The following is a 23,720-nucleotide window of genomic DNA, read 5'->3' as shown; positions in this document are numbered from 1 at the left end:
ACCGCCTGGCCTCTGGGCCGGGCTGCGGGTCGCAGCCGCATTTCCGGGCCAGCGAGCTAGCGGGAGCCGGGCGCAGGGGGAGGGGCAGCCCTGCCTGCGCCGACCGCCGGATGACGCGCCCCCTCATTTGCATGCGGCGCTCCGATTGGCCAGGGCGGCCGCCGGGACAGGAGGCCGGCCCCCTCCCCCTCCCGCCGCAGCCGCGGCAGCAGCTGGTCTCGGTGTAAACAAGTCGAGGCGGCTGCGAACCGGGCCGGGGGGGACGGCGCCCATCAGGAGCGCCCCCCACTCCCAGGCCAGGCCACCCCGCGGACCGGGCCCTCCGCGCGCCCAGGCGAGGTGAGGCCTGGACTGACGTCTCTGCGCGTCGCCCTGCGCCCCCGCCCCGCAAGCGAGGACTGCCCCTTCCCCCCGCGCGCGCGCGCCCCCATCCCCTCGCCCCAGGTGAGCCCCGGGGTCTCAGGTAAGGTCTGGCGATGGCAGGTAAGATCCCCTCGGCGGAGATGAGGCTCGGCGCCTCCACCTGAAAGTCCCTCCTCTTCCTAGGGGACCCTCCTCCTTTGGGGAGGCTTCCTGCCCTCCTCCAGGTGAGAGACCCTTCGCCCAAGCCAACTCCATATATATCCCACATTTGCCCCATCCCTAGTCCAGGTAGAGTCCCAAGGACAGATCAGTTTCTTACACACTCCCCGCAAGCCCCCTGGAAACTAAAAACTGGCAGCCCATCCACCCTGAAGCCCCTTCTTCCCGTTTCAGATGCCAGCTCAGCAGGGGTGAGGCCAGAAGCAGGTGGGTGACTCACCTAGCCTCAGTTTACCTGCTGATGCAACCTGAGGCCTCCTCAGTGAGTCAAAATTGAGATGACTCTGGTCCCTGGTGAGACTGCTGGCTCTAGGGAAAGGAGAGAGCAGCCAAGTGTGACAGAGTCCCCGTAGTTCTGGGCTTGCCCACATACGTGTGGCCTCGGTCCTGACGGTGCACCTCTCCTCCCTGGCAGGCACTGGGCTCCCTCTGCTCCCCGTGGGCCGCTCCCCGCGTGGGGCCACTGCCCTTGGCCCCCGCCATGGTGCGGATTTCAAAGCCCAAGACGTTTCAGGCCTACTTGGATGATTGTCACCGGAGGTATAGCTGTGCCCACTGCCGAGCCCACCTGGCCAACCACGACGACCTCATCTCCAAGGTAAGCAGGCTACATTTGAGTCTCCAACGGCAGTGGGCTGCCTGGCAACTCCCCACCAATAGCCCTAACCCCCTCCTCTCGTCTCCCCACTACCTTCCAGTCCTTCCAGGGCAGTCAGGGGCGTGCCTACCTCTTCAACTCTGTGTGAGTATTCATCTCCTTCCTTTCTTTTCCTGACCTCTGTTATGACCTGCGACCCCTGGCATCGTGCCAATATTCCCAGAGTCCCTGTTTCAGACAGGAAGCCATGATCGGGCCTCTCTTAAGAGGTTAAGAACAGACAGGGAACATACTAGCTAGAGGGGGCTCTGGGCTGCTGAGACCCTCCCTGGGACTACCCTTTGTCCCCACAGGGTGAACGTGGGCTGCGGGCCAGCAGAAGAGCGGGTGCTGCTGACAGGCCTTCATGCTGTCGCGGACATCCACTGTGAGAACTGCAAGACCACTTTGGGCTGGAAATATGTGAGTCTGTGATCTCTGACCCCGGGCTGGCCTTTGACCTAGCCTCACATCCCTTCTTCCTTGAAAGCGTACACCTTTCAGAGTTCCACTGGCCCAGCACAGACAAAACAGGTTTTCCCCAGTGACTGCTGTCTGTCCCTTGCATTCTGCAGGGCTTTGAGGATGTTCCGCACCCCTATACTAGAGATGAGGAGCAAGTAGAGCCGCCATTTATTGAGGGCTAATATGCTGTGTCCATTAACACACTGAGCATATAGCCTCTCCTTCAGTCATTACAGTGGTTCTGGTGGCAGAATCTGTTACTGGAGACGTGGAGGTCTGAAGGTGTTAGGACGTTTGCCCAAGGCTACACAACTAAGACCCCGCAGCAATGTGGAAGTTAGGTCCACAGATCTCCTTCCCACAGCTCCGGCTGCTGATGGTCTAGCGTCTGACTTCACAACCTCAAGTCTCATTTCCTTATCTGGCACTGGAGCTCGAAGCCACTATCTGGCCCTGCCGCAGATTTGCTGGGCACTTCTGGCCGGGTTGCCTGGCCCCTCTGAAACTCCTAAAAATGGGCCTAGACCAGAGGTTAAAAACTCAGGTGTTGCTGGGTGGTGCACACCTTTAATCCCAGCACTATGGAAGCAGAGGCAGGTGGATTGCTGTCAGTTCAAGGCAGGCCTGGTCTAGAAAGCAAGTCCAGGACAGCCAAGGCTACACAGAGAAACCCTGTCTCGAAAAACTAAACCAAAACAAAGCCTCATGTCAGCAGTGTGTGGTGGTGCATGCTTTTAATCTCTGCACCGAGGAGGCAGGGGCAAGCGATCTCTGAATTCTAGGCCAGCCTGGTGTGTGTAGTGAGTTCCGGGACACCCAGGGCAATGTAGACCCTGTCTCAAAAAACAGCAAAAACCCTCAAGTGTCTAGAAGGCCAGGCAAGTACTGTAGATTTGTAAATGGGTAGCATAGATTTGAGGCAGGGAGAGCAGGCTGGGGCAGGGTGGAGAGCGCGCGCACATCTATAGTTTAGTGTGGAAGTTTTATTGTGTGTGTTGTTTTTTTTTAATGTGGTGCTTGTATCGAAACCAGGCCCTCCCACATGCTAAACTTCCCCAACCCCTAAAGTTATTTATATTAAGCTCTCTGCTCTCTAAACCTGTAGGCTGAAACGGCCCCTAGGCCACCAGTTTGCAATCCCTAGACTATGAAATCTTCTAGAAACACATCCTCCTCCCTGCTGGAGCTGTCGTTAAGGTTCAGAACTACCCACAATTCAGAGTTCTCCCTACTCTCCGTGAGAAACAGCCCTGCCAGTTGTGTGTTTGTGGCCCGGTAGCTGGGCTTCTTCTCTGGGCCACGGTTTTTTCATATATAAAACAAAACCAACCATATCCGTTTCCCAATCCCATTACCTAGTCATAAAAGTCTTGTCCGCAAATGGCAGCCCTTTCTCTCCTTTCAGGAGCAAGCCTTTGAGAGCAGCCAGAAATACAAAGAGGGGAAGTACATCATTGAACTCAACCACATGATCAAAGACAACGGCTGGGACTGACCTAGCTCCTGACGCATGTGGCTTCAGCCTGGCCTGGCCGCCAGGGGGAGCCACTGGTTTCGCTCCTCCTGAAGGGAGCTCTGGACCCTCAGGGCCCCCACAGGGGAAGGATCCAGCTCCTGTACATATATTTTATTGCATGCACTGTGACCTTGGGGGGAGACCAGGAGGGGGATTGTACCCCCCGCACCTCCCTGCGATCTGGCTGGCTTGGATCTCATTTTTTAACCCCTTCCTCTCCTGCCTGTCCCATAGATATGGCCTGTGTGCTGCTCTCCTGGCCCCGGTGCACTATCTTTCTGTGAACCTCTCCACTGGATCCCTCTTACCCGCAGCGTGTCTGTTCTCATTCTGTAGCGTTTGTAAATAATAAAACAATGGAATGGAGACAGCCCCTGGCTCACGTGGAATGCAAAAGGGGGACCTGGGGACCTGGAATCCAAGCTCTTTCTCTATACACAGGTTCCATTGAGCCTCAGCAGGGGGAATTGGGCAGGAACAAACCAAACTGGGCCAGCCCGTGACCTCTTGCCAGTGTACGACCTCTTGGCGTTAGTGCCCAGGGCGCAAGCTTCAGGGAAGGCCACCACTTTTCTTGCTTTGCTGTCCCTGTCTGAACTACAATTCCCAGCATCCCCAGCTCAGCCCGTGTGTGGCCTTTGCGTGCGACTGGCGCAATGCCTGCTGGGAAGTGTAGTTGAAGTGTTCCCTGCGCGAGAGCTTGCGCCTTGCACAGGAATACCACACAAACTGTAGCTGTGCACGCCCCTCAACTTTTGAGACTTGGTGGAGGCTTTTCCGACTATAAACCCAGGAGGACTCTAGACTTTTGTCCTCTGCTGCGGTCTCTTGAAGGTGCCCGGTGTCTGGCGAATGAGCTCAGACACCAACCCTGCACTTGTACTCCAGTTCACTTCTCAAGGCTAGTCTTCCAAATGAAGAAAAGGGAGGGGCCACCCTCCGGAAAGTCTAGGGTCTAACCAGGGATCCTAGCTAGACTCGGTACCGGGATCCAGATCCCACCCCTGCCCCTCAGCCGGTCTACCCCCACCGTGGGAACGGAGACCAGCTGGCCGGAAGCGCCAAACTGCGTCCCTGTCCTAGCCCTAGGGATCAATCAGGCCGAGGAGTTAATTATGTAATGAGGGGGCAGGGGGTCGGGACTAGTGAAGCCGCGAGGGAGAGGGGAGGGTACACAGGTATCCGGCCTCCTCTTGGACCCCTTCGAGGCCCCAGGGGTCTCCATTTCAACCCACCTCCAGGGCCCCAAGGAGGGGAGGGGCTGTGATCTCTAGTTTGGAAGGGGCTGTGCTGCGAGCTATAAAGGGGGCATCTCTTAGACCCCGGACTCTAGCAACGGGACACAAGGCCAGAAGAGACTGCAACATGTACCATCCACGAGAGTTGTACCCCTCCCTGGGGACAGGCTACCGTCTGGGACACCCCCAGCCTGGGGCCGACTCTACTTTCCCACCTGCCCTGGCAGAGGGCTACCGCTACCCTGGTGAGCGGTTGGATTGGCTTTGGGTAGGGGGCAGGAGACTGGGAATATGTGACCCTCCCCTGCATCCTCATTCTTCCCACATCTCCAGATTTGGAGACCTCTAAACTGGATTGCTTCTTCTCTGGGCTTGAGGCAGCCCCCCACACTCTGGCTGCGCCCCCTCCTCTGCCCCTTCTGCCGTCTGCTCTGGGCCCTGAGACAGCACAGCCACCTTCAGAGGCCCTTCACTCGCTTCCTGGGGTCAGCCTGAGCCTGGAGAACCAGGAACTGTGGAAAGAGTTCAGCGCTGTGGGGACAGAGATGATCATCACCAAGGCTGGCAGGTGAGGGGTGGCCAGGTCAGCTTCAGAAAAGACAGAGTTCCCGGGGACAGAGCTAGCTTTAGGGGCTTCTCCAGGGCTGGGACAACCTGGAGAGCAGAATCTGACACTATCTGTGACACTAGACGAACAGGAGGAGTTTTACTGTGGTGAGGTTCAAGGATCAGTCTGGGGAGTTTGTGGCTGGTTTTAGGAGCCATGCTATTAAGGGTCAGAGAGGTCAGTCTGGACTTGGGGCAGGGAAGTCTGGCTGGGTTGTAGGTTGGCATGTGGCCTAACTCAGAAACAGGCAGCCTAGGAGAAGCGTCAAGGACCAGCCAGTGATCAGTGTTGGGAAAATCTGCCCAGGATCAGGGGCAGTATGTGGCTAAGTCCCAGCTCACCTGGAGGAAGGTTAAGGGTCAGTATGTAAGCTCTGGCAAGGTTTCTAGTGCCTGAACCCTAGATAAATCCCGTCCCCAGGGCCCGGCAACCTACTATTTCTGAATAAAATTAGTCTTCGCAGAGGTCAGTGCTGCACCAAGGTGGGGACCAAGATGTCCCTAAGACTTCAGGAAGTAGTCACCATTGTTTCTGCAAATGTTACAGGGGACAGGGGTCAGGAGCTTGGCCAGGAAGTGGTCAGGGCTCTAAGACAGGATTGTACCGTGTTGTAACTAGAATGGAGAGAGTGAAGGGGCAAATGGGGAGGAGATTAACTTGTCCTGGCCTGTCGGATCTCCTAACACGTCTGTTCCATTTCTCTGTCTGTAAAACGGAATCAGCCTTCCAGCTCTTACATTCTGCACTCGAGAATCTAATTACACCTCCCTTGCCGTTAGGAACGGTGAGGTGCCTATTGCTAGTCCCTTTGCTGGTGCTGGGCTCACCCCTGGTGGTGGGTAGCTCCAGGCCTCTCCCTTCCTCCCCTTCTCCTGCGCAGGCGCATGTTCCCTGCCTGCCGAGTGTCAGTCACTGGCTTGGACCCGGAGGCCCGCTACTTGTTTCTTCTGGATGTGGTTCCAGTGGACGGAGCTCGGTACCGCTGGCAGGGCCAGCACTGGGAGCCTAGCGGCAAGGCCGAGCCCCGCCTGCCCGACCGCGTGTACATCCACCCTGACTCCCCTGCCACAGGTGCCCACTGGATGCGGCAACCCGTATCCTTCCACCGCGTGAAGCTCACCAACAGCACGCTGGACCCCCACGGCCATGTGAGACCCAGGCTGGGACTCCTTGATAGAGTTTTGGGGTGGTACTGGGTGGAAAGGTGAAGGCTGGGAATCACCCCATTTCTTCCCTCCCAGCTGATCCTGCATTCCATGCACAAGTACCAGCCTCGCATCCACCTGGTGAGGGCCGCCCAGCTTTGCAGCCAACCCTGGGGGGGCGTGGCCTCCTTCCGATTTCCCGAGACCGCATTCATCTCCGTGACAGCCTACCAGAACCCTAGGGTGAGTGACCCTGCTTGAGGGAGGGGCAGTCCCCTGCCCACGCTTACGGGAGCTTTGACCTGGATGTGTGTCCTCAGATCACACAGCTGAAGATTGCAGCCAATCCCTTTGCCAAAGGTTTCCGAGAAAATGGCAGAAACTGTAAGAGGTGGGCATCATACATTTAATGAATGTTTGCTAGTCCCGGGAACATGGTGGTAAGTAAGAACATTTATCCACCTTTGATTCAACAAATACTTAGGATTGCTCAGTCCTCCTACAATTGAGTGGACGTGGGAAAGACAGGAAGGACTCGGGGGGAGGTGACAGATAAAAGACACCCCTGAGGACATTTGACAGACCTTAAGGGAAAGGAGCTCTGGGGGTGTCTGGCAAAGCACAAGTGCAAAGGCCCCGAGTCTACAGCGAGGCAGAAGAATGTTGGGGCAAGTCAGGGAAGTGAGTGCAAGCCAGAAGACAGCCCCTGAGAGCTGATCTAGGCCTCAGGGGAGCTTCTAGTCTGTCCCAGTGTGACTGGTTCACTAGCTCAAATGTAGAGCTATGACATGCCATGAGGGAGGCCATCAGTCAGGTGCAGAAAGACTCCGGAAATCCTGTGAGGCGGCTGTAAAAAGGGGCAGAGGGCCTGACTGTGCAGTTGGGAAGGTGCTCAGATTCTAAATACCCAAGGAAGAACCAAGTCCGAGCGAAACCTCAGCTCTGCTGCTTTTGGGTGGCTTCTCTGGCCTTCAGTTCCGTGTCTGTAAAATGGGTATAATATAGCACCTGCCCAGCAGGGTGCCTGGAATGGTGAAATGCCTGGCACCTGGTAAGTACTATTAGTGCCATCATCATTATCATCATCACCATTCCCCAGGGAGCGAGATGCACGTGTGAAGAGGAAACTTCGAGGCCCTGAGCCAGTGGCCACAGAGGCTTGTGGGAGTGTGGGTGAGTGCATCCTGCCGGTGATGGGGCCCAGCGTGAGGCAGAGCCTCTCCTAGCCAACCCGTGCCTTTTGTCCACTCAGATACACCAGGGGGTCCCTGTGACTCAACCCTGGGCGGGGACATTCGGGACTCGGATCCAGAGCAGGCCCCAGCTCCCCGGGAAGCTGCTTCTGCCTCAGTTCCTCCATGTGGTGGCCCTAGTGCCGAGGCCTACCTCCTGCACCCTGCAGCTTTTCACGGGGCTCCGAGTCACCTACCAGCCAGGTAAGGTGGGCAAGAGCTGGAGGCTGTGTGCTTTGGGAGGTGGGAAGGTGGGTGGCCCTCTCCTGTTCTGATAACCGTCTGATTTCAGGAACCCCAGCTTCCCGGAGGCGCCAGACCCTGGGCGCCCAGCCCCCTACTCAGCTGCATTCCTGGAGCTACAGCCTGGACCAGCGGGCTCTGCTTATCAGGCAGCTCCATCTGTGCCATCCTTTGCCCCACACTTCCTTCAAGGGGGTCCCTTCCCTCTAGCATACCCAGGACCTGGAGGTTATCTGGACATGGGATCCAAGCCAATGTACTGAGCCTAGACGGAAGCCAAGCCAGAGCCTATGCCATCTTCCCTCGAAAACCTCCAACTCCCTTCCCCCAGCCTGGTAGCACCCTCATTCAAGTGGTGCCTCCCCCTACCCCCACCAAATGGCTGCCTTGGGCCTCTCCTCGAACCCTTAGTTCACACCTTGACTTCACTCCACCCCCCTCTGGCTTCAAAGCTCAGGCAAGGCGGCTCAGAGTCCAGCTGGGGCCAGCTTCCCCTTCTCAGCTCTCACCTCAGTGCGAATGGAGGGAGACTCTGCCTGGCCAAATGGGGCCTCAGCCCAGTACCCCCACCTCCTGGGGGCCTCATCACTAGTGTAAGCCACACCAATTTGTTCTCAGGATCAGAGTATTTTTGTTAATAAAACTCAAAAGACATTAGTGCTCAGGAAACGTTGAGCTAATGTGTTGGCCCTGGGTGGGGCTGGGGGAACCAGAGGCTGTTAAGGGGAGTCTCCAGATACGAAGCAGCCTGCTCTGAGTATGTCCCCTTCAAGAAGATGGGTGTTTCTTCACAAAGGCTGCTTTAAGAGTCAAGGCTGTCCTGGAACCTGGACTTTACCAAGCACTGATGAAGCCTTACAGACACAACACCAGACAGAGCCTGAAGGCTCCGGGCCAGAGAACAAGCAGGACAGGTCTCTGTGTCCACCCCAATCAAACCTGACAGAAACCCCAAGACTATTTTTCTTCTTTTATTAGAATTTTTTTCTTTTTTTTCTCAAAATGTTTTATCTAAAAACAAAAAAAAAAAAAAAAAAAAAAAAGGAAAAAAAGAAAACAAAAAAATGACTGGAAACTTCATGGATCATGGGAGAAAGGAGAGGAAGCTCAGAGCTAAGGCTCCAACCTCTCCAGAGCAAGTCCGCACCCTGGGGCAAGCAAAGCCAGCAGCCTCTCACACCCAGCCTCCGTCCTGCTGGGCAGAGGGCAGTCACAGTGGTCCAAGGGCCAGAGGGGCTGGGGCCAAGGAGTCACAGGAAATAGTCGGCCACTGGCTTTTTGGAGGGGATGCCACGTGTCTCTTGGGGTGCAGCCTCGAAGATGATGAAATCTTTCTGGAGGTGCTCGTCCAGTTCCAAGATGGCTGCCACATTCCCACAGCTGGATTTAGGAACAACAGTTAGTAATGGTTGGCCAAGACAGATTCCCTACCTTCACCCCGGCTCCAGCCCCAGCAGCTTACCGGTAGCAATAATTAGGTGCGGACCACACAGTAAGCACAGTCTCATTGAAGTGCCACTTGTAACCTTCCATCACCAATTGGTGGGCACGGCAGATCATGTCAATGTCATTGGCCGCATTGAACTGAGCCACCACATCACTGCCAAACAGGTAGCCTGCCCCACGGGGACTCACTCCCCAGCCTGTTGTGTCTGAGACAAGACAAGGACAGTGTGTGGGCTCCTCTGGCTACTATTATCAGTTAAAAGCCCGGACCTCTTCCCTCATCAACCAGGTTTGTTCTAGGGGATCTGGGGAGACAGGATGGCAAATGCTGGAGAAGCTCTGAAGAGGAAAAAATGTTCAGAGCACCACTAAGACCAAGGTTTTTCCAGGCAGCAAGGTGTTCTTATGCCACACGGGGCAGTCTGCAGCAACAGTGATGGGATTAGACAGTATGCTTAGGACTGGCTTTCTCTACTCAATCTGGCTTTAAAATCTCAATTCTGACTCCAACTAGGGGGGAAATACACCATACACAGCAAGGAATCCTAGGGGCCATCAATCTAGAGAAATGAGTCGCACCTCCAAAACAGCTGCTATCAAGGTCTATAGTCTCTTCCCACACAGGGAACTCAATGATTTCATACTGAAGAGACCTGAGCCAGGAAATTCATGGGCCAACCTACTGGAGGCCCCAGCACAACACTGGCCATGGTTTCTGCTCCATATGGAGGATCCAGTCAGAAGACAGAAGACAGTATGAACCAATCTTGCCCTCCTCTTCCCAAACTCCCCTAGCCTGACTTTTCTTTCAAACACTTGCTTAAATCTAAACTCCACAAGCTAAAGGTATAGCCAGCCCAGGTACTACCCTCACCTTCAGGGTCAGACCACAGGAGGTCACACATGGGTCCATCATGGGGTACCTCTTGCTTTCGGTCAATTGTCCGGATCTGGTCCAAGGTCTGGATGGAGGGGGAAAGGCCCCCATGCACACAGAAGATCTAGAAGGGAAAGGAATAGCAGAGAGAAGGGAGATGGAAGCCCAGAGACCACCCCTGTCCCACCTCTGAGGAGATCCAGGGCCAACGTACCTTGCCATCAATGATGGCAGACAGGCTGAGGTAGTCAAAGATCTCAGTACAGTAGCGCCATACAGTCACCGAACCGTATTTGCGCAAGCACTCATCATAGAAGCCATAGACCTGGGTTATCTGGCGACTCTCATGATTGCCCCGGATCAAAGTGATGCGGTCAGGATATCGAACCTAGGGGTAGCATCACGTCAGGACTGGTCCTAGTCTCAGTCTCCCACTTATCCCCTCCCAAACATCCACATATCTACCCGCCTCACTCCTCACCACGATCTCTGTAGCCCAGAGCCCTGCTGTCTGGCATAAATCACGGTGTCCCTGCCTCCCAGCTCCTGGGGCCTTTTCTAGAGATGCGCTACAAGACTACTGATTCCTGCCAGGCTCAGGCTCCAGCCCTTAGTTAGGCCCGCCCCCGCCCCACTGTGGCCCCACATCAATGCACTCTCCTAGGTCACTCAACTGTCACTTCCTGAACCTCTGTCTACTTCCCAGAACTCACATCACCAGCTTTTTCCTCAAGGGCTCTGGAGATGGCCCCACTCATGGCAGCAGTCATGACCAGCCCCGCTAAGCACACAGTCCACAGCCACAGCAAAGTTCCAAGGTAGGTGACAGGAAAGGTGATGAGGGCAGCAAGTAGTGGCCAAGGCTCGGGCTCCAGGGGCCAAAGGTCCTCACCTTAAGAGCCAGCAGGAGGAGGAAGGTTTCAACACTGTAGAAACCACGGTCCACAAAGTCTCCCATGAAGAGGTAGTTGGTCTCAGGGACATCGCCACCTACCTGGGAGGAGGGATATGGCTCTGCTTGGCCCCAAACTATCCCCTCCCACTGCAACAGCCAGAGTCTAGCTGAACCCCTTCTTTCACCCAGAACCCATGCAGCTTAAGACCTCTCAACAGTGTCTTCCAGTCACCCCCAGTTTGCCCCACTCACTCGGAACAGTTCCTTGAGGTCATAGAATTGTCCATGGATGTCACCACATACCTGAAAAGGAAGAATGGGTGTTGAGGGCGCACAAAGGCACAACCCCTCTGTTCCTGGAGACCATCCTCCAAAACACCTGTTACTCTGCAGGCCAGCCGGGGCCGTCAGGCCAGCCGGGGTGGTATCACTCCATCTCAGGACAAGTGAGCCTGTTCCGGCATCGTCCATCCCTACTGAGAGCCAAGCACTCTGGTGCAGATGTGGATTTCCGAGGAGACTCACAGCTCCAGGAAGACTGGCTTCATCTGTTTGCCTATGCGCCTGTCACAGGTACTAACACAGGGCCATTCACCCACAAACCAGAATTGCCTACCAAATTAAGTTCCTCCACCTTGGCCATGAGCATCGCCGTGACAAATCAAAATTCCTTTATCTTCTTGTAGTGCTGAGGCTAAAATCTGGGACCTCATACACACTGGGAAAGCATCCACCACTAAGCTGCAAGCTCTGCCCACCATCTAACTCTTCTATCAGGGCCCACCTGAAGACTGAGGAGCAGCAGAGACCTGGGGTGGGGGTTGTCAAACCACTTAGGATGTTACCCAGGACAAGTCATGTTCCAGGGAACAGAGAGTACTCACTGTGACCGGCGAGTCCACCCTCTGCACGTTGCTCTCTTCTACCAAGATCTCTCTGGAGACAGGAGAAGACCAGGGTCACCACAGCCAGGCCAGCCCAGCCCAATTCCTGACCTTTTTTGGAGGGAGGGAGGACATGAGGTAGTCCTTGAACCTCCATGGGACAGAAGGAAGTATACAATGTCCCCATGATTTTGGTCAGAAAGCACGGACTATGGCCCTCAACCACTCAAGGCCTGCTCATGGCTCCTTGCTTCCAACTGGACAAGGTCCAAGTTCTCACCACCTCCCACCCTGTTCAAGCCCTTCCAAGCAGGCAGGGACATTCTCAGCCTAGACTCTTTCTGTGGTTCCTTCCCATGAGCACAGCACACACCCGTAAAAGGAAGGTCCCTTTCCCTCAGAGGCACTAACTGTCCCTAGGCTGACCTCTGACCTCACTCCCTTCTCCCACACTTTCCAAAGGGTGAGGTCCAGGGCAGGACGACACATACACAGAAAAAGGTCGTGCTACTCTTTCCTTGATAACAATACATTTTATTTATTTAATTTTTTGGAGTCATGACCTCATTACGTACCCCTAGCTAGCCTGGAACTTGATATATAGACCAAGGCAGTCTCAAGCTAAAGAGATCTACCTGTCTCTATCTCCTGCGGGTTGGGAATAAAGGACTGTGTCACGGGACATGGATTTACAACATAAGGAAGTAGCTCTAGTTCTTGTGGTATAGTCCTCTTCTCAGAAAAACCCGTCAGCTCTTGATGTCAGTTCCTCAGCAGCTTCATTTCCAAATGCGAGCTTCGTAAGTACAGCAGTAAATACTGCAGGTCACACCCAGGCCATGGCAGCGTGAACACTTTGTTCGGGTGAATATGATGGGATGGCCAGCACAGGGGCAGATCCCAAGAAGACTCCCAGCACTGACCGATATGCTGCTGCACAGGAGGCTGCTGGCTCGGCTGTGGTTAAGCAGGCTGACCCAGGAGAGCACTGCTCCAGGATCTGACTTTCTATATAATATATATATTATTATATATATTATATTATTTTACATATTATATATATATTATATATTGTCTTTTGAGACAGGGTTTCTCTGTGTAGCCCTGTCTTTCCTGGGACTAACTCCATAGAGCTGGCTAGCCTTGAACTCTAACAGTGACAGGATTAATGACATGTGACAATATATCCAGCCTGAATTTTCCTTCCAGACAGGGTTTCTCCGTATAACAGCCCTGGCTGTCCTGGATCTCTTTGTAGACCAGACTGGCCTCGAGTGCCGAGACTAAAGGTGTGCACCAGTACGCCTGGCTTGCATTTTTTTTTAAGGCTTATTTTTATTTATGTGTGGGACACTCCTGTGTCCAAGGGGGCCAGAGAGGATGCTGGATCCTGTAGTTACAGATGGTTATGAGCTGCCTGATGTGGGTGCTGGGAAACGAATTGCGGTCTTCTAGAAGACCAGAAAGGGCTTTATTAATTCCCTAGCCGTCGCTCCAGTCAGTCTTGACTCTTTTTATCTAGGTTTGCTCACAACAAAGGGTTCCCAAGCCCCTGCCTATCCTGCCAGCTCTGTGACCAGTCAATTCCTGAGCTCACAGACAAGAGGATTTAGGTCCAGCCCTCAGGGTGCTGTCCTGAAGGGGCACAGGGGTGGTTTCCTCTGTAACCTGCACAGGGGTGTCCAGGAGGCCAGTGCAGCCACTTGACTCTCCAGCTGTGTATGCTGTATCTCCCTTTCTTTCTTAGTTTTTTGAGACAGGGTTTCTTTGTGTGGCCCCGGTTGTCCTGGAACTCACTATGTAGACCAGGCTAGCCTCAAACTCAGAAATCTGCCTGCCTGCCTGCCTGCCTCTGCCTCTCAAGTGCTGGATTTTAAAGGTGTGCACCACCATGACTGGCAAACAATCTTCTTCCACATCAACTCATATGATGACTCCCCAAAGACCTCCTTCAGGAATAAAGGCAGGATCAAGCTGGAAACTTGCTCAATCAAAACTTGGGAACTCAATTTCCAGAGGGGCAAAAGCAGCCTCTTTCACAGACCTCAAGTCAAAACCAGGAACCCACACATGGAATCTCAGCACTTGGGAGATAAGGCAGAAAGATCCTGAGATGTGAGAGTTCCTGTTTAAGATATTAAATGAAACCGGAAACAGTCAGGCATAACATGGTGGCAGAAGCAAAGGATCCCATGCTCCAGATCAACCTAAGAGACACAGTGAGACCCTGTCTCCAACAATAAAGGCCCCAAACCAAACAACAGGGCTAGGGATGTAGCTCAGCAAGAGAAAGCAAACTAGGACACCAGCTCCGTCACAAGTCACTGGTCTGGATAAGTCATAGCTTCCTAGTCCATAAAAGGAACAAATACTTTAGAGACAGGTGGATCTCTGAGCTCAAGACCACCCTAATTCAAGGCCACGTAAGGCTACATGGGAGGACAAACGAGACAGACAGTCACAGACACACACATGCACACACAGTCTCTCCCAACTTAGAAGGCCTGGAGGGAAAGTGTGAGGACCAGGCTGTGGTTCCATTAACAGGCTGGAAGCCACAGTGAGGCAGGTAGCCAGTCTTCGCTGTTGCCTACATCTCCTCGATACTCCACAGTCTGACTATTTCTTCTCACTGTGGTCTGTCAGATAACCAGGGCATATCTGTCAGTCTGCCCTTTCTTAGAGGACTCCTGCTCACCCCGTGGCAGTGGCCCACACCTTTGATTCCAGCAGAGGCAGAGGCAGAGGCAGAGGCAGAGGCAGATGGATCTCCGGCTTCAAAGCCAGCCTGGTCTACAGACTGAATTCCAGGTCAAGGCAGGGACTTGGAAGAGAAACCTCATCTCAGAAGAACAAACAAACAAACAAGAACTCCCCACCCCCAAAGAAGCCGCTGGCTAGTTTCAATCCAAAAATACACCTTTGGCGCCCTCCCCACCATACATACGACCACCTCCCTGACTTACAGTGGCCAAACACCATGCTACGCTCACTCCCAGCCCAGATCCACTGAGTGAATATTCACAACCATCTTACTGAATACGATTCGCTCCACTTTACTGACACTTCAAAACCACCGCCACACAGAGTGGCAGAGGTCAGATTCGAACCCACGGTCACTGCATCCCCAAACCAGGATCCTCCTTTACAATGTTCTTCTACTTCCTAGAGATCGCTCCCTCTTTCCATATCATGCTTAACTCTTTCTTTCGGCGACATCTTTCTGAGCCAAAGTCTTGTGTGGTGGCCTCAACCTAGCTGAGGACGACCCTAAATGTCTTATCCTCCTTTCTCCACCCCCCAAATGCTTGGGGTTAGAGGAGGCTGGAGGCTGTGGCTTCCCCCAGCAAACCCCCCCCCTTTTTTTGAAAGGGCCTCAATCAGTAAACCGAGCTGGTCTGGAACTCATTATGTTCTATTCTACCTTACTGACTATGTTTTTCTTAGGATCTCAACTGAACACGAGAGTGACCCAACTCATAACCAAGAGGATCAGTGTTCAGAGAACTGGCTTCAGATTCCATTCCTTCCCTGCTGGTAATTTTGAACAATTAGAGTCCTTGTTTGTTAGAAGTGGACACAAAACCACTTTCTCTTTATAGACTGATGAGATACAGGCTTTAACAAACCACAACGATTTCTGTTTTCTTGCCTTGAACCAGCCCCTCATTCTTCAAGACCTCTTCCAGAACTCAGACCCTCCAAGAAACTTTGTCTTTCGCCCAAGCAAGGCAGACCGGTTTCTCCGAGTTTCCTAATAACTTTCTGCCACTAGTTCTTACTCTAAACTAAAAACACATCCACAGCCGACCCGTGGTTCCCGAGGGGGGGGAAGTGACCCTCGAGACAGCTCCTATTCGGAGACGCTTCCGGGATAAGGCAAGCCCTAAATTCTCAGCTGAGTTCGCCCAGCCGAAAGCCCTGGGCAGCGGGCTGCCCTCCCACCGGCCGACCCGCGGGCTCACCTGGCCTTAGCGCACAGGGCCTTGACTTCGCTCTCTTTGATGAGCTCGCAGCGCCGCAGCTGCTCGATCTGCCGGTCCAGATCGCTGATTTCCGCCATGGCCCACCCCCCGGCGCGGGTCAGAGTCGGGGCCGCCGCCCCCTCCGGACCGCACAGGGGTCTCCTGGGAAAAGCGAAGGCGAGCCCGCCAATCAGAGGGTCCGTGCGGGGGGGGGGGACTCGATTCTGGGACCGCCCCCCCTCCCCTCACGGCGGTCCAGGACCCTCCCCGTCCCGCTGCCCTGGCCCGCACCCCGCCAACTCCCGTCGAACCCCGCGGGCCCGCGCTAAGGACGGTGGCCTAGAGGGGCCTCGGACAATTACCGCCGCTGAGACTCCGACTGGGTCTCTCCGACTCTCTACTTTCCTCCGCTTTGGGCCTCCGCCACCACCACTTCTACTTCCGGCCTCGCCGCGGAAGCAAAGACCAGGCCCGTCGCGCGCCGGAAGTGACATCTCTACAGGTCACGCCCCTCTCGAGGCGCCGGGAAGGAGGAATGAAGGAGCCGGAAGTGGGCGGGAGGCAAGTATAGCCGTGCTTCTCGGTTACCCACGCCAGCTTCCGTGAGCTCCAGTAGGCTCGTCAGCTCACGTTACACTTTTCTCTTCTGTCCTGCGTGTACTACAGATCCGAGGGATGAAACTGCATTGTTCATCATTGCCTCCCCAGTGTCTAGAATAAGGCCAAGCATTGCAGATATGCATAAATCGTCGTTTAATGAATGGGCTAATCCTAAACCTTGCCATGAAGGAGCTCCAGAACCTGCGCCAGGTATGGGGCATACCCAATTGTAATCCCAGAACTCAGGAGGCTGAGGCCGGATGGTGGATTCGAAGCTTTCAAGGTTACAAAGCAAACGCTCAGAAAAAAAAAAAAGCTAACCAAGATGGCATATCTGATAAAAGGACTTGTCACCAAGCCTTACTGACCTGAATTGGATCCCTAGGATCCACATGTTTCAGAGGAAACACACAAAAGTTTAAATCTACTTGAAAATTAAAGTGCCCGACATCTCTCAGTTTCTTCTTGATAGGGTCTCACTGTAACCCAGAATGGCCCAGAATTTGCAGTCTGTGCTGACCTTGAATCACAACAAATCTTTTTTGTGTCAGCTTTCCAGATGCTGTGATTACAGATGTTAACCACACCCAGCATGACTTCCAACTGCCTGAACATACTCCTTCAGCTGAGGCTGACTTGCTCACAGTAGAAAGATCAAAAACAAGTTTGAATTAAGGCTCAAATGAATCCAGAAAAAGCGTTTAAGTCTGGTCTTCCAGCTTTCATTTATTTCTAGTTTCCATCTCTACACATACTTTTTCTGTGTTCTATTGTCCCTTACTTTTGAACAATTTTTATGTGCCTTAAGACTTTCATAGAAGCCAGGGGTGATATATGACCTTAATCCCAGCATTTAGGAAGCAGAGTAAGGTAGATCTCTTTGAGTTCAAAGCCAGTGTGGCCTACAGAATTCCAGGACAGTCAGGGCTACATAAAGAAACGCTTTTAGAAAAATATTGTTTCCTGAAGTTAAATGTGGTAGGCAGAAAGGCAGGGTCACTTTGGAGTACTAGGCATTTTTTTCCTTGCAGTGCTGGAACCAGAGCCTTAAGGCAAGTTTGCTCAACCACATTTCCAGCCTGGGCTTAGCTTTGGCTACAGACAGTGCATGGAAATAAGTGGACAGCAAAGGCTCCTGGGTCAGTCAATTCTATGCAAATCAATAAAACAATGGCATAAAAAAAAAAATCATTTTTGGTGGGGGAAGGGAAACAGAACAGAAAGAACCCAAACAAGGATGGGGAGATTGCAGGAAACAGAAAATGGTAAAGACTAACCAAGACCCTATTTATACCTAGATCTTCAGCAACTACAAATTACTAGAGGTATGATGGGGCTAGAGATAGACCAGCAGTTGAGAGTACTTTCCAGAGGACCCAGGCTTAATTCCCAGTACATACATGGTAGCTCACAACCATGAGTAATTCCAGTTCCAGAGCATCTGGTGCCCTTTTGGCCCCCAAGGGCATCAGGTACACTGACTGTACTCAAATACTCAGGCAAAACAAAATTTTTAAAGGTACAACTACATCCACCATTGGGTGGCAAGAATACAAAATATGGCCCATATTTGGTGTGGGGCTTATTCTAGCATCAAGGAGCTCAGTCTTCATTCTTAACCTGGAACCGAGTTCTGCAGCTGAGCGTTGGTGTACCTATGTCTGTGTGGGAGAGAATTCTGGATTCTTCAGAATGGCCCCATATTCCAAAAAAGCCTAAAAAGTTATTAATTCCATTTGTCACAATGAGGAAATAAGTGCATAATGTAGGTTAAATATTAAATGTTTTGTTTCATCTTGGGCAAGACAGCAAAGCCTTAGTTTGGAATGAGAAGCTTGGGAGATAGCTCAGTGGCAGAGTCCTTGCCTAGTATTCATAGAGCCCTAGGCTGGATCCCAGCATGTTTTAAACTGAGTATGGTACCCTATGCCTACAGTCCCAGCACTCAGGCTACCTTCAATCAGATATGGTCAGAAGAACATTTCACAAAGCTGCCTTTCTCAAAGCCCCAGTCAAAAATATACAGACCAATAAAGCCTTACTCCATCCTTTTACTGCTCTTTCCTCAGGTCCTCCCCTATACCCTTTCAAGACATGAACACCAGACTCCCCCTTAAATAGTTGTTTATTGGCAGTGGGCTGGAAAGGATGGCAGAATTAGCATTCACAGGCAACACCACACACCAGTCACGAGGGCAGCAAGAATGATGGGAAAGAGCCTGAAGGGCCCCTCTTCAATAGCAAGTGGGTAGGCGGGGGCCTGGAGTGTTGATGAACAGCCTTAGATCACCTCTGGTTAGTAGGCATGGTTAGAGATGAAGAGAGATTCGCTGGCTGCAGCTCCAGACTGACCACTTGGGGTGTACTTTCCTTGGCAAGCGAGGCTGTTGGCCTAGAAGGGGAGAAAAATCCAGTGAGAGCTCTTCTTCTGAGAGGCCGGGCCCTACTGCCCAGGAACCTGCTCACACTTCCATGCCTGCCTTACCAGGGCTCGCTTGATGTACTCTTCCTGTGCAGCCTTCAGGTTCTCCTTCTTCCCGCCCCAGGCCTTCAGGGCAGAGGCCTGCAGGGCCCGGCCATAGGAGAAAGTCAAGGCCCATGGCTTCAGCAGGGGGCACTTGTTGATAGCATTAAGGTTGATGGATGCCTCTTCCTCACTCTGTCCTCCAGACAAGAAAGTGATTCCTGCAGAACAAGGCCAGAAGAAAAAAAAAAAGGAGGGGGGAGGGGCTTTCATCAGCATCGCAGGGCATGGAGTTGTGAGAAGCTACCCCGGGAAGGAGTCAAATGTGATGGCACATCCACTTCACTAAGCCAGATGAGGGAGTGGGCCTCACCAGGGACAGCAGGGGGCACTGTGCGCCGAAGAGCTGTGACAGTTGCCATGGCAATCTCTTCATTGGAAAATTTCTGGGTGCAAGCATGGCCTGGGGTGACCATGTTGGGCTTCAGCAATGTGCCTTCCAGATAGATATGGTGGTCGCTCAGAGCCTTGTAGACAGCTGCCAGGACCTGGAAGAGGGCAGGGTGAGATACCTGAGCGGGGCCCAGCCCACCACAGTACCGGGGCCAGGTAGACAGGCACCTACCTTCTCAGTTACATACTGACAGCGCTTCAAGTCATGGTCCCCATCAGGGAGGATTTCAGGCTCCACAATGGGTACAATGCCGTTCTGTGGGAGGGACAGGGTAATGTGAGGCCTCCTGACTGGGAACCCAACCTACAGTTCTCTGCCACCACTAGCCAAGATCTTATCTTGATGATGATAGGGATCAGGGCTTCAAAGGCCTTGGCAGATTATTGGTGGGTATCGAGGACAGTTGCTCTGGGGGAGGTAGACATCCTGGCAGATGGAGGTGGCCTACTGTGGGCCTGGTAGTCCATTCCCACCTGCTGGCAGATGCTGGCATAACGGGCCAGAACGTTGGCATTTTCCATGATGGCAAGGGCTGAGGGGGTATGTTCCCCAATCTTGAGCACACAGCGCCACTTGGCAAAGTCAGCTCCATCCTTCTTATACTGGGCACAGCGTTCAGACAGCCCGTCCAGCCCTGAGGAGGAGGGACAAAGTGAAGAGGTCAGGCTTGTGATCCAACTTCGACAAGCTGGACGGGGAAGGAGGCGAACCGCCCTTACCTTGGGTCGTGGTCTCGCCATTGGTTCCTGCCAGGGGTACAACGCCCTTGTCTACCTGCCGGGGAGTAGGAGAGCAATCAGCTTTCCCGCCCTTTCCCCTCTACCCAGCCCCAATAACCCCTCAGGCAGCCTCTCGTGGCCTGCAAATACTTTCTTTAAAAATCTGTTTATTTACTATGTCTACAATATCTGAATGTGTGCCTTCACATCAGAAGGAGGCACCAGATCCCATTACAGACGGCTGGGAGCCACCATGTGGTTGCTGGGAACCGAACTTAGGACCTCTGGAAGAGCAGCCAGTGCTCTTAACCTCCGAGCCATCTCTCCAACCCCCTGCAAATACTTTTTACTGTGTATTGGCACAGAGTCCCATGAGGAAAAAAAAAAAACAAAACACACGTGTCATCTGAGAGGAAAGTTAACTGGGTTGGAGAACCTGGCCCTCCCTCTTACTGTGGAAACCATTTCACTTTTTAGCTGTAAATGAGGAATCAGCTTGTAATGACAGGGGGCCACTGAGGTCAGTGGTGGGCACTCTCCAGGCACGCACAAGGACCTGGAAGTCTGAGGCAAGCTATGCATACCTAAGTCTCTAGATCTGCCAGCCCAGTTTTCACCCTGTTAATCCCTTCTCCAGATCCATCCATAATCTTACTCTCTGGGGCCAGCACCCTTACCTTAATGCCCACAACACCGCCCTTGGACTTGATGACTTGGGGGAAGGGACGTCCATCGTCCGCCTTCTGGTACAGTGTCTCATGGAAGAGGATCACCCCCCCAATGCAGGGATTCACACGGTCGTCAGCAGTGAGCAGCAGCTGGCGGTAGAAACGCCTGTTCTCCTCGGTGTTCTCGGTGCCAATGGACTGCAGGCGCTTGGCAATGCTTCCTGAAGGGGAGGGTCACGTGGGAGGGGTAAGGGGATCAGCCTGCCACTTCCAACCGTGGGTCCCCCTCCCCCTTTCTCCTGCCTGTACCGCACCGGTGGACTCATCTGCAGCTAGGATGCCCTTGCCCGGAGCCACAATTCGTTGAGCGATGTCAGACAGCTCCTTCTTCTGCTCCGGGGTCAGTGCTGGGTATGGGTAGGGCATGGTGACCGTGGCAGCACGTTCCTGGGTGAAGGAGACAGATGGGGAAAGTGTTTAGTTGCACCATCCTGTGATCTCCCCGGGTAACAAGGTTCCTTCCCAGGAGGCCAGGGCAATAGCCCCCACCTCCCCTGCCCCACTCCCTGAGGGTCCTGGGATACTTCCTGTCCCAGAGCTCTCCCCTATACTAGACCTGCCTCTTCCTGTACCTTTCCTAACTCTGTCTGGTGCTGGGCGCTGCCCAGCTGAGCGTAGGGTTGCTCACAGGAAATTGGGGGAAAGGAAAAAGCCATAGCCAGGGATAGGCGGGTCATGTTGAAGCTGGACCCATCTGGCCTGCGCGTTGCCATGGGTCACCTTGCCTAGAAACAAAATTGAACCGGGAATATTTTAGAATTTAAGGATTACGAATAGGGCAGAGAGCCAAGTACCCTCATCTGAAAGAGCCCAAGAAAAGAAATGATCTGTGCTGGAAGCCACACAGCAACCCAAAAACAAGAGCTGAGACAGAACCCAGATTTCCAGACTGAGGTGCAATCCACCCAGGGCCGGCCCAGGCTTCAAGGACACCACAAGGTCAGGCTTCTCTATAAAGGACAGTAGGAAAAATACAAGGCCGTCAGAAACACAGAAAAAGGGGCTATGGAGCCCAGGTGGAAGGGGGAATCTTTGCCTCCGCACTGTCAGGAAAGGAAGGGAAGGGTGTGAGAGGCACGTGCTATTAGCTCGGCTGCCGCAGTTCCAAGCTCAGAATCAAGGTCACAAGATAAGGAAAGATAGTAAAGTGTTAATGAGCCGCTGAACGCGGCAGCAGAGGAGTTTCCCCTTCTCCCAGGGGCTCCCCCGAAAGGAACCCAACTCCCCGACCCCACCGCGGGAACCCGGAGGCGGAATACGAGCCGACCCCCCTCCCACCCGTCGCTTCTTGAGATCTCTCAACAGGGAATGGGGCCCTGATGCTTTGCATGGCGGGGAGTTCTTGCAAAAAATAAAAAAGGGGTCTGTTCCTCCACCTCGTCTTGCTTCCTCCCCCGGCATGACTCAGCGCGCGGAGCTGCTGCGTGGCGCAGCTAACCTCCGGGGCGCAGGCTGGAGAACCCAGGCTGAGGGCGAGCGTGGGGGCCGAGGAGGGCCAGGCGAGGGGCGGCGGCGAGGAAGGCTACGCACCGCCGCTCTGCCCGCCAGCGGCCCCAGACCCTCCTCCAGGGTCCCTGCCCCGCGCACGTGTTCGGTGGCGCTCACCTGGCACAGGAGTGGGTGGCTCTGCCGAGTACGGCGGTGGGTAGGCGAAAGGACTGAGGAGCGAACGCGGCTAGGGTCACCAGAACCCCGGTCTGCGGCGCGTTCCAAGAGAACGCAGCCTATTCAGCTGGCCTGGGGGGGACGGGAGGCGGAGTCCCGGGCATTTAAAGGCGCCGCTCCGCCCCCTGCAGGGTTTTTTCCTTGCTGGGACGCGAGGCGTCCAATGATGGACTGGCACTGTGCGCGGCGGCACCGCCCCAAGATGCTGGGATAGGAGGCGGCGCCGGGGAGGAGACAGGCGCCCGGAGCTCGAGCCCTCCTCCGCCCCGGGGAGGACGTGACTCGAGCCACATCCCTCCGGTCGCCGGGGCTCTCCCTCCCCCCACCCCCCAGCTCCCGCCTGGCGCGCGCGCGACCATCGTGACTCAGCCGGAATGCGGGCTGGTGGAGGGGTAGGGAGGTGGGGGTGTCAGAGTAAGATGGTGGCTCGCTTCCCCTCCCGGACCCCTGGCTTCCGCCCTGCGCAGTTGCAGACTGACGTCACCGCAGGGCAGCGCGAGGTTCCGCGCCGGCCTGCCCCGCTCCAGCGCTGGGCTGAGACTCGGTGCCTCCCGGCCCGAGCAGGCGCGGGGAGCCGGAGAGGGCGGCGCACTGCCAGGGTACGCAGGCAAAGCCTGCCCCGACCCGCTCGCCGGCCACATCCCTACGACAGTGGCTTCGCCTGGTCCGGCCTGGAGTAGCAGATTGGCGGGAGTCGCCACAAGCTAGCTAAACACACCATGTTTGAGGAAATGATTGACAGCTTTTGGCCCAAGCCAGACTGGTCTAACCCGAACCTAATCTCTTTCTCCAAAATAAGACTCCGTCTCCGAGCTCTCTGCCACCCACGTACTCTCGGGGTCCCCGGTTTCCTCCAGACCCCATTCCGCAAGCCCCATAGCCGTCCTGCGATCCGGCCAGCGGCCCACCTGTGACGCTGTGGAAGAAGCCCGCAGAGCTTGGTCGGCGGAGATGATGAGCCGGGAGCTGCGCCGGGCTGGGTTATAAGGCAGCTCCTGGCCTCCACCCCTCCCCTCCACACCCCCGCAACGGTGTCCCGGACCTTTTCGGTAACCCCTGCCCTTTCCCCAGCACGAATCCCGCGACAGGGACCTATATTTAGGGAAACCTGAGGCTCCTGACATTCATGCCAGCGTGGGGCCCCTGCGTGGGGGAAGAAAGAGGGAGCTTTGGTTTGCCTGGAGAGGAGGAGGTGCCACTACCCACTCACCGGTCTTTAGAAGAACCTCTTCCTTGGAAGTACAGTGAACTCGGTGGTCGAGAAATCAGCCTCGGGTCCTGGATCTCTAAGGCAGAGCAAGAAGGGAAGATCGGTGGTTTGTATCTGGACGTTGGTTGCCGCCCACTGACTCTGGTGT

The 23,720-nt window shown here is 54.3% G+C and overlaps 4 protein-coding genes across 11 annotated transcripts; 2 read left to right on the top strand and 2 right to left on the bottom strand.

Annotated features, from left to right (window-relative positions):
- The first annotated feature begins 179 nt into the window (after positions 1–179).
- Ypel3 (yippee like 3) lies at positions 180–3,570 on the top strand. Of its 4 annotated transcripts, none has more exons than XM_021635954.2 (5): positions 199–339; positions 998–1,180; positions 1,281–1,324; positions 1,534–1,642; positions 3,090–3,570. In XM_021635954.2, the coding sequence occupies exons 2-5, from the start codon at positions 1,064–1,066 to the stop codon at positions 3,177–3,179; spliced, it is 360 nt and encodes a 119-aa protein (XP_021491629.1). In that variant the 5' UTR covers positions 199–339; positions 998–1,063; the 3' UTR covers positions 3,180–3,570. The 4 variants fall into 4 exon arrangements, with proteins under 4 accessions (XP_060222823.1, XP_021491629.1, XP_060222822.1 ...); XM_021635955.2 differs by lacking the exon at positions 199–339 and adding an exon at positions 436–587; XM_060366840.1 differs by lacking the exon at positions 1,281–1,324 and having other exon boundaries at positions 180–339.
- A 735-nt stretch (positions 3,571–4,305) lies between these two features.
- Positions 4,306–8,334, top strand: Tbx6 (T-box transcription factor 6). The gene is made up of 8 exons (XM_021635949.2): positions 4,306–4,683; positions 4,772–5,006; positions 5,926–6,193; positions 6,287–6,433; positions 6,511–6,581; positions 7,290–7,363; positions 7,443–7,626; positions 7,715–8,334. The coding sequence occupies exons 1-8, from the start codon at positions 4,566–4,568 to the stop codon at positions 7,926–7,928; spliced, it is 1,311 nt and encodes a 436-aa protein (XP_021491624.1). The 5' UTR covers positions 4,306–4,565; the 3' UTR covers positions 7,929–8,334.
- A 289-nt stretch (positions 8,335–8,623) lies between these two features.
- On the bottom strand, positions 8,624–16,227 carry Ppp4c (protein phosphatase 4 catalytic subunit). Of its 2 annotated transcripts, XM_021635922.2 has the most exons (9): positions 16,095–16,227; positions 15,733–15,894; positions 11,768–11,819; positions 11,136–11,186; positions 10,881–10,982; positions 10,203–10,376; positions 9,986–10,112; positions 9,128–9,317; positions 8,624–9,045 (listed from the first exon to the last, which is right to left on the bottom strand). In XM_021635922.2, exons 2-9 carry the CDS (start codon positions 15,828–15,830, stop codon positions 8,916–8,918), a joined length of 924 nt encoding a protein of 307 aa, XP_021491597.1. In that variant the 5' UTR covers positions 15,831–15,894; positions 16,095–16,227; the 3' UTR covers positions 8,624–8,915. The 2 variants fall into 2 exon arrangements, with proteins under 2 accessions (XP_021491597.1, XP_021491598.1); XM_021635923.2 differs by lacking the exon at positions 16,095–16,227 and having other exon boundaries at positions 11,768–11,878; positions 15,733–15,870.
- A 2,212-nt stretch (positions 16,228–18,439) lies between these two features.
- Aldoa (aldolase, fructose-bisphosphate A) lies at positions 18,440–23,690 on the bottom strand. 4 transcript variants are annotated; one of them, XM_021635878.2, is made up of 9 exons: positions 23,573–23,690; positions 20,952–21,084; positions 20,647–20,858; positions 19,970–20,024; positions 19,724–19,884; positions 19,422–19,505; positions 19,170–19,344; positions 18,818–19,017; positions 18,440–18,724 (listed from the first exon to the last, which is right to left on the bottom strand). In XM_021635878.2, exons 2-9 carry the CDS (start codon positions 21,061–21,063, stop codon positions 18,629–18,631), a joined length of 1,095 nt encoding a protein of 364 aa, XP_021491553.1. In that variant the 5' UTR covers positions 21,064–21,084; positions 23,573–23,690; the 3' UTR covers positions 18,440–18,628. The 4 variants fall into 4 exon arrangements, with proteins under 4 accessions (XP_021491553.1, XP_021491549.1, XP_021491551.1 ...); XM_021635874.2 differs by lacking the exon at positions 23,573–23,690 and adding an exon at positions 23,271–23,392; XM_021635876.2 differs by lacking the exon at positions 23,573–23,690 and adding an exon at positions 22,303–22,461.
- Positions 23,691–23,720: the final 30 nt, after the last annotated feature.

This window comes from Meriones unguiculatus, chromosome 14 (assembly GCF_030254825.1).
Source record: "Meriones unguiculatus strain TT.TT164.6M chromosome 14, Bangor_MerUng_6.1, whole genome shotgun sequence".
In the NCBI taxonomy this organism is placed as follows: Eukaryota; Metazoa; Chordata; class Mammalia; order Rodentia; family Muridae; genus Meriones; species Meriones unguiculatus.
Note: the sequence above shows the minus strand (reverse complement) of the source record. Positions and strands in the feature narration are given on the sequence as shown.

Coding starts and splice junctions, on each gene's coding strand:
- Ypel3 (XM_021635954.2), top strand. CDS start 1,064: ATGGTGCGGATTTCAAAGCCCAAGACGTTTCAGGCCTACTTGGATGAT. Junction 1,181..1,280: donor ACGACGACCTCATCTCCAAG/GTAAGCAGGCTA, acceptor ACTACCTTCCAG/TCCTTCCAGGGCAGTCAGGG. Junction 1,325..1,533: donor GCCTACCTCTTCAACTCTGT/GTGAGTATTCAT, acceptor TTGTCCCCACAG/GGTGAACGTGGGCTGCGGGC.
- Tbx6 (XM_021635949.2), top strand. CDS start 4,566: ATGTACCATCCACGAGAGTTGTACCCCTCCCTGGGGACAGGCTACCGT. Junction 6,194..6,286: donor CGCTGGACCCCCACGGCCAT/GTGAGACCCAGG, acceptor CTTCCCTCCCAG/CTGATCCTGCATTCCATGCA. Junction 6,434..6,510: donor CAGCCTACCAGAACCCTAGG/GTGAGTGACCCT, acceptor GTGTGTCCTCAG/ATCACACAGCTGAAGATTGC.
- Ppp4c (XM_021635922.2), bottom strand. CDS start 15,830: ATGGCGGAAATCAGCGATCTGGACCGGCAGATCGAGCAGCTGCGGCGC. Junction 11,187..11,767: donor GGGTGGACTCGCCGGTCACA/GTGAGTACTCTC, acceptor CTTCCTTTTCAG/GTATGTGGTGACATCCATGG. Junction 10,983..11,135: donor ACCTCAAGGAACTGTTCCGA/GTGAGTGGGGCA, acceptor CCCTCCTCCCAG/GTAGGTGGCGATGTCCCTGA.
- Aldoa (XM_021635875.2), bottom strand. CDS start 21,410: ATGGCAACGCGCAGGCCAGATGGGTCCAGCTTCAACATGACCCGCCTA. Junction 21,085..21,269: donor ACCAGACAGAGTTAGGAAAG/GTACAGGAAGAG, acceptor TCCTTCACCCAG/GAACGTGCTGCCACGGTCAC. Junction 20,025..20,646: donor GCGGTGTTGTGGGCATTAAG/GTAAGGGTGCTG, acceptor ACTCCCCGGCAG/GTAGACAAGGGCGTTGTACC.